Source organism: Colobus angolensis, unplaced genomic scaffold (genome assembly GCF_000951035.1).
Source record: "Colobus angolensis palliatus isolate OR3802 unplaced genomic scaffold, Cang.pa_1.0 Scaffold76, whole genome shotgun sequence".
Classification (NCBI taxonomy): Eukaryota; Metazoa; Chordata; class Mammalia; order Primates; family Cercopithecidae; genus Colobus; species Colobus angolensis.
Genome location: NW_012121376.1, coordinates 2,316,323 through 2,323,584, shown reverse-complemented (window position 1 = coordinate 2,323,584; position 7,262 = coordinate 2,316,323). Strand labels below are relative to the sequence as shown.

General features: G+C 55.0%; 1 protein-coding gene across 1 annotated transcript in view; it reads right to left on the bottom strand.

Moving 5' to 3' along the window:
- The window catches only part of CA5A (carbonic anhydrase VA, mitochondrial), a 54,806-nt gene that overhangs the window by 37,445 nt on the left and 10,099 nt on the right, over nucleotides 1-7,262 (bottom strand). The window contains exon 2 of the mRNA XM_011928086.1: nucleotides 4,017-4,214. Coding sequence (XP_011783476.1) covers nucleotides 4,017-4,214 — 198 coding nt within the window. The remainder of the gene's footprint in view (nucleotides 1-4,016; nucleotides 4,215-7,262) is intronic.

The following is a 7,262-nucleotide window of genomic DNA, read 5'->3' as shown; positions in this document are numbered from 1 at the left end:
CCTGCCTCAGCCTCCCAAAGTGTTGGGATTACAGGCATGAGCCACCGCACCTGGCCACTTTTGTTTGCTTGTATCAGGACTCTTGGAAGCAAGTGATAGGAACTTAAACTGATTTTAAAAAGAGGCTTATTAGTACAGGGGTTAACTGGGCTTCAGGTACAGCTACATTCAGAGGCCCTGAAATTGGCTTGGGCCTTGATTTCTCCCCTTCTTGGCTTTGCCTTCCCGCGTGGACACTTTCTCAGGACGGCCCTCACCTGCTGTGGGGCACAGCTGACCTTTCCCCAGCCACGGAAATAATCTCTTTAAATACGTCCTAGAAAAAAACCCCTTGGCTCTCATTGGCTGGTCTTGAGTCACGTGCCCACACCTGGACCAATTGCTGCAGCCAGTGACAAGGCTGTTGAGAGGCCACACCCAGGTCCCCACCCACTCCTGTCTCTGGACCCCGTGAATGGGAGTCGGGGATGGGCTCCCAAAGAAAACAAGAACGTTGGACCCAGGAGGCAGGAGGATGGAGGCCGAGCCAGCAACACAGCAGATGCCCTTACAAAACCATGGACTGTCAGGATCAGCGGCACCTGGGAGTCTGCTGGCATGAGATTCTTGGCTCTGCCTTGCACCTGCCAAGTCAGAATGTCTAGAGGAAGCACAGGTTGTGTTCTTTTGTGTGTGTATGTGTTTTGAGAGACAGGATCTCGCTGTGTTGCCCAGGCTGGAGTTAAGTGGCACAATCCCAGGTTACTGCAGCCTCAACCTCTTGGGCTTAAGCCTCCTGCCTCAGCCTCCCGAGTAGCTGGGACCACAGGCATGCACCACCACGTCCGACTAATTTATTTTTATTTTTATTTTTGTAGAGATGCAGTCTCGTGACCCTCCCGCCTTCGCCTATCACAGTGCTGGGGTTACAGGTGTGAGCCGCCGGGCTGGGCTGACAGGAGTGTGTGCTCTGACACACTCTCCAGGAGATGTTGATGCACACTGGTGTGTGAGAACTGTCTGTCAGCCCCCCACTAAAATTAGCATTTTATTCACTGATGTGAATATCCTCGCCAGGACCAGGTGCGGTGGGGAAGGGGAGGTCCCAGGGAAAGTTGCGAGGCTGTTTCTGGAGAGGGTGTGCCACACAGACAGGCACGAAGGTGGAGATTCTTGACCTAAAGCAGGCTTTGACTTGTGATCCTGGGGGATAATTACCATCTGCGGTTTTCTTGTTTTCCAGCCTAAAAACCTAAGCCTGAGTTCCCTTGGGAATACAGAAACATCTAGATTCCAAGGCACACATGCTGCCACCAGCCAAACAAAAAATAACAAGTGTGCCCTTAAAGCACCGCAGAGATGTCCCTGCGCCACTGCCAACAGTTCTTGTTCTTGCCCTGGGGGGTGAGGGACGGGCCTCCTGCGCAGGCCTCAAGGCCTACTGGACACAACCTCTGCTGGGCTTGAGCCAGAGGCCCATCTGGGCCCTTGGCCGGCTGCCGGCTCTCCTGGGGACCGACTGTGACCTTGGCCTCACCCAGGGTGCTGGTGCTTCCTCTCTGCGTGGAGCTCAGCTCCTGGTGGCCTCCTGCTGGATTTTTGTGGATGTTGGATGCAGATTCTTTAAGGGTGCCCGCTCCCCAGATTCCCTTCTTTGCAGAGCACAGAGTCCCAATGGGAGGCCTCTGTGGCCTCTGACCAAGGAGTTCCCCAAGCCTCCTTTTTCGCATCTGTAAAATGGGGACTGGTTTGTGTCTCCCACGACCATTGAAAGACTGCAGTTGTGCAAGTGAAACCCTTGGCGAGAAGTGAGTTGGTGACGGTCTAGAATCTGCAGTCAGAACTGAAGCCAGCTCCTTGCACTGGGTCACTCACACTTGGCAGTCGCCCCTTCTCTAAGCCTCCATTTCTTCTTACATTAAATGAGGGTCCCGCAATACTTTCTCTAGTGGCTTCTGTTTTGTGCCATGCTGCTATTCATGGATGGCAGCGCTTTTTTTTTTTTTTTTGAGATGGAGTCTCGCTCTGTTGCCCAAGCTGGAGTGCAGTGGCTCAGTCTCTGCTCACTGCAAACTCCACCTCCTGGGTTCCAGCGATTCTACTGCCTCAGCCCCTCCAGTAACTGGAACCTCAGCTGTGCGCCACCGGCTAATTTTTGTATTTTTAGTAGAGACGGGGTTTCACCATGTTGGCCGGGCTGGTCTTGAACTTCTGACCTCAGGTGATCCACACACCTCAGCTTCCCAAAGTGCTAGGATTACAGGCATGAGCCAGCTCGCCCAGCCTGGCAGTGCTTTTAAAGGGGGTCCGTCCACATACCTTCCTCCTCCTAGTAGTATCAGGATTGCCCTGGCGCCTCCTGCTCCCCACTGTGTGAAGTCTTGGTGAGGACATTAGCCGGGTGCCTGATGCTCCAGCAACTGAGGGCTGGGTATTGGCTCAAAATAAGATCTGCAGGCATGTGGGACGCACCCGGGAGGAGGCAGATGGGATGCCCGCCGGAGAGGACGTGGGGCTGCGGCTGCGTCGGGGCCCCCGGGTTTGATGATTCCCCAGGAAGAGTCACCGGGTCCAGCACAGAGCCACCGTCAGAGCTAAGCTACATTCAGCAAAAGGACGAGAGCGAGATCAGCCACGCGAAGAGGTGCCTGGGCTGTATCTGGAGGACTCCAGGCAGGAGCTTCTGGAGTCCTCACCAGGGGAGACACACAGGACAGACTTAATTCTCCCCTAAACCAGCAGCGACAACACATGTGACATGTTCTGTACCAGGGCAGCTCACTAGCGACTCAGTGCCCAAGGGTTTATTGGGAGCTGTTCACATAGGCACCTGATACCCAGCACGTGGCCCAATTCTAGACTCGCAGCAGGAGGGAGAGCAGGTGGTCAGCATGAAGGCGGCTTACAGTGCCACCAGCTGGCGCTGGGAAAACACCAGGTAGGACCTGACAGCCACCCTGATAAAAATGCAAACATAATAGGCATAGAGAGAACCTTCTCAAACCTCAGAGCATCCTCCTGGAACTTCTGAGAATCATGGTGAAGGTTTGATGAGATGATCCGCAGAAGCCCTTGGCCAAGCGCTGGAACCCAGTAAGGGCTTGGTGGCTTCCAGGACCTCTCAAGTCACCTCCCAGCCCACCCCATTCCTCCACCACCGTCTCCCACCTGCATCTCCCCAGACCGCCTCCTATTTAACCCCTGCTCCTCTCCAGGCACCTCCTCAGTCTGTCCTTCACAGCAGCTGGGGGGTCCATTTAAAAGGTCAGCCAGGGCTGGGCTTGGTGGCTCATGCTTGTAAGCCCAGCACTTTGGGAGGCCAAGGTGGGCGGATCACCTGAGGCCAGGAGTTTGAGAGTAGCCTGGCCAACATGGCGAAATCCCGTTTCTGCTAAAAATACAAAAATTAGCCGGGCGTGGTGGCAGCCACCCGTAATCCCAGCTACTCGGGAGGTTGAGGCAGAAGAATCACTTGAACCCAGGAGACAGAGGTTGCAGCGAGCTGAGATTGCGCCACACACTCCATCCTGAAGGACAGAGCAAGACTCTGTCTCAATAAATAAAACAAAGGTTGGCCAGGTCACCGCCTGCTCAAGCCTGCAGTGGTCTCATTTCCAGGCTCCCGACACCCCGGCCCTGCTGTGGGCCCAACTCCCTTGCAGGCCTCTGTCTAGATTATCAAGGCCAGTGTGGGCGTCACAGCCACCACTGCTTTCTGTCCTCCACCCCGTTCTGAGTTACTCTTCCGACGTGCAAAGCGTTTGCATTTCGCTTAGCTTGTCTCTTCCAACCCCTGCAGAGCGAGCCCTGCGGGAAGGGGTTTTTCTTTGCTAGGTGCACCTGTGTGCGTGCAGGTGCTGGCGGCATTCTCATCTGTAAAGTCAGCACCCGGCTCCGGTCCCCTCGAGAACCTTCGCACCATCCTCTGGGTGTGTCCTCCCCCTTCCTGCTCTCCTCCCTCTACTCCGCGAAGCCCCCAATCCTGCTCCCGGAACAATAGGAGAAGAGAAACCCCTTGAGCCCCAGCTGGCACTTACCTGATGCCTCGGTGACATCGTCAAATTCCACCTGGAAGAGGTAGCCAGTGTTCCAGACGTACAGGCAGGAGACTGCGTCATAGGAGACCCTGAGTGGCTTTAGCCGGGGGTCGTAGACGCTGTCCCTCCACTGGATGTTGATGGGAGACTGCCGGGTGCCCCCTGGCACGGAGACTGGGCCCGCCCAGAGGGGGTGCACTGCAGGGAGAGAGAAGGAGACCCTGAGTGAGGCATCAGCTTCATCCTGTGTTTTGGACGGACAGGGCAGAAACCCGGCTGCACGAGACCCCACAGGTCTCAGCTCATGGGAAACTGGCACGTGGGGGCCCCTGGGCAGCTGGACATGTGCCCGCAGGGTGTTCGCCTACTCCCCTCTTTTCCGCACCACCTGGGGACTTTCTTTCCCACCCGGAAGCAACTCCCTCTCGGCCCGTGCCGCCCGTGTTGATGGGTTTTCGACTTCTGTGTTCCCGTCGCCACAGAGTGGCCAGAAGTACGGAGAGACCTTGGGGAGGGCAGGTGGACGGAGGAGGGCGCTGTGCGGAAGGCAGGCTGAGTGTAGTGGGGCTCCCTTCCTACTCACAGGAATCCCACCTAATGGGTCCTGTGGAAACTGGAGCTGCTTTGGAAGTCTTACCCTCCAAGCCCTCTGGCAAGGAGGAAGTGAAACCCTGGCGTGGAGAAAATTAAGCAGAGTGGCAGCCCCTCTACCCACTTCCTCGAGGCTCATTTCAAACTGCTTCGATTGTCCTTTTTAAAGTAAGAGCCACTAATCAATAACAGTTGAGAGGCCAGGAACAGCGGCACACGCCTGTAATCCCACCACCACTTTGGGAGGCAAGGTGGGCGGGTCACCTGAGCTCAGGAGTTTGAAACCAGCCTGACCAACATGGTGAAATCCCATCTTCACTGAAAATATAAAAATTAGCTGGGTGTGGTGGCAGGTGCCTGTAATCCCAGCTACTCGGGAGGCTGAGGCAGGAGAATGCTTGAACTCAGGAGGTGGAGGTTGCAATGAGCCGAGATCACGCCACTGCACTCCAGCCTGGGGAACAGAGACTCTGTCTCCAAAAAAAAAAAAAAAGCAGAAAAGTTTATGAGTGAAGCAGCAGCTGTCCATGATCGCACCCCACGGTGTGTGTCTGCCCCGCCTGTTCTCTGTGCAAAGCCTCATTCGAAGGCAGAGCTGGATTTTATTTTATTTTTTTTCTTTAAGAGACGGGGTCTGAAGGCTCCTTGGGATATCCTGCTCTCCAAACGTGAGAGCAGCTTCCAAATACAGAGTCTGCAGAGTCCCTTTGTCTGGGGACGTCACCCCAGAGGCCTGGCGTGCCCTGTGGCTCCTGTCCTCACCTTCACAGGCCTGAGCTAAACCAGCTCAGGTTCTTAATAGTCTTTTTTTTTTTTTTTTTTTGAGACAGAGTCTTGCTCTGTCGCCCAGGCTGGAGTGCAGTGGCACGATCTCGGCTCACTGCAAGCTCCACCTCCTGGGTTTACGCCATTCTCCTGCCTCAGCCTCCCAAAGTGTTGGGATTACAGGCATGAGCCACCGCACCTGGCCACTTTTGTTTGCTTGTATCAGGACTCTTGGAAGCAAGTGATAGGAACTTAAACTGATTTTAAAAAGAGGCTTATTAGTACAGGGGTTAACTGGGCTTCAGGTACAGCTACATTCAGAGGCCCTGAAATTGGCTTGGGCCTTGATTTCTCCCCTTCTTGGCTTTGCCTTCCCGCGTGGACACTTTCTCAGGACGGCCCTCACCTGCTGTGGGGCACAGCTGACCTTTCCCCAGCCACGGAAATAATCTCTTTAAATACGTCCTAGAAAAAAACCCCTTGGCTCTCATTGGCTGGTCTTGAGTCACGTGCCCACACCTGGACCAATTGCTGCAGCCAGTGACAAGGCTGTTGAGAGGCCACACCCAGGTCCCCACCCACTCCTGTCTCTGGACCCCGTGAATGGGAGTCGGGGATGGGCTCCCAAAGAAAACAAGAACGTTGGACCCAGGAGGCAGGAGGATGGAGGCCGAGCCAGCAACACAGCAGATGCCCTTACAAAACCATGGACTGTCAGGATCAGCGGCACCTGGGAGTCTGCTGGCATGAGATTCTTGGCTCTGCCTTGCACCTGCCAAGTCAGAATGTCTAGAGGAAGCACAGGTTGTGTTCTTTTGTGTGTGTATGTGTTTTGAGAGACAGGATCTCGCTGTGTTGCCCAGGCTGGAGTTAAGTGGCACAATCCCAGGTTACTGCAGCCTCAACCTCTTGGGCTTAAGCCTCCTGCCTCAGCCTCCCGAGTAGCTGGGACCACAGGCATGCACCACCACGTCCGACTAATTTATTTTTATTTTTATTTTTGTAGAGATGCAGTCTCGTGACCCTCCCGCCTTCGCCTATCACAGTGCTGGGGTTACAGGTGTGAGCCGCCGGGCTGGGCTGACAGGAGTGTGTGCTCTGACACACTCTCCAGGAGATGTTGATGCACACTGGTGTGTGAGAACTGTCTGTCAGCCCCCCACTAAAATTAGCATTTTATTCACTGATGTGAATATCCTCGCCAGGACCAGGTGCGGTGGGGAAGGGGAGGTCCCAGGGAAAGTTGCGAGGCTGTTTCTGGAGAGGGTGTGCCACACAGACAGGCACGAAGGTGGAGATTCTTGACCTAAAGCAGGCTTTGACTTGTGATCCTGGGGGATAATTACCATCTGCGGTTTTCTTGTTTTCCAGCCTAAAAACCTAAGCCTGAGTTCCCTTGGGAATACAGAAACATCTAGATTCCAAGGCACACATGCTGCCACCAGCCAAACAAAAAATAACAAGTGTGCCCTTAAAGCACCGCAGAGATGTCCCTGCGCCACTGCCAACAGTTCTTGTTCTTGCCCTGGGGGGTGAGGGACGGGCCTCCTGCGCAGGCCTCAAGGCCTACTGGACACAACCTCTGCTGGGCTTGAGCCAGAGGCCCATCTGGGCCCTTGGCCGGCTGCCGGCTCTCCTGGGGACCGACTGTGACCTTGGCCTCACCCAGGGTGCTGGTGCTTCCTCTCTGCGTGGAGCTCAGCTCCTGGTGGCCTCCTGCTGGATTTTTGTGGATGTTGGATGCAGATTCTTTAAGGGTGCCCGCTCCCCAGATTCCCTTCTTTGCAGAGCACAGAGTCCCAATGGGAGGCCTCTGTGGCCTCTGACCAAGGAGTTCCCCAAGCCTCCTTTTTCGCATCTGTAAAATGGGGACTGGTTTGTGTCTCCCAC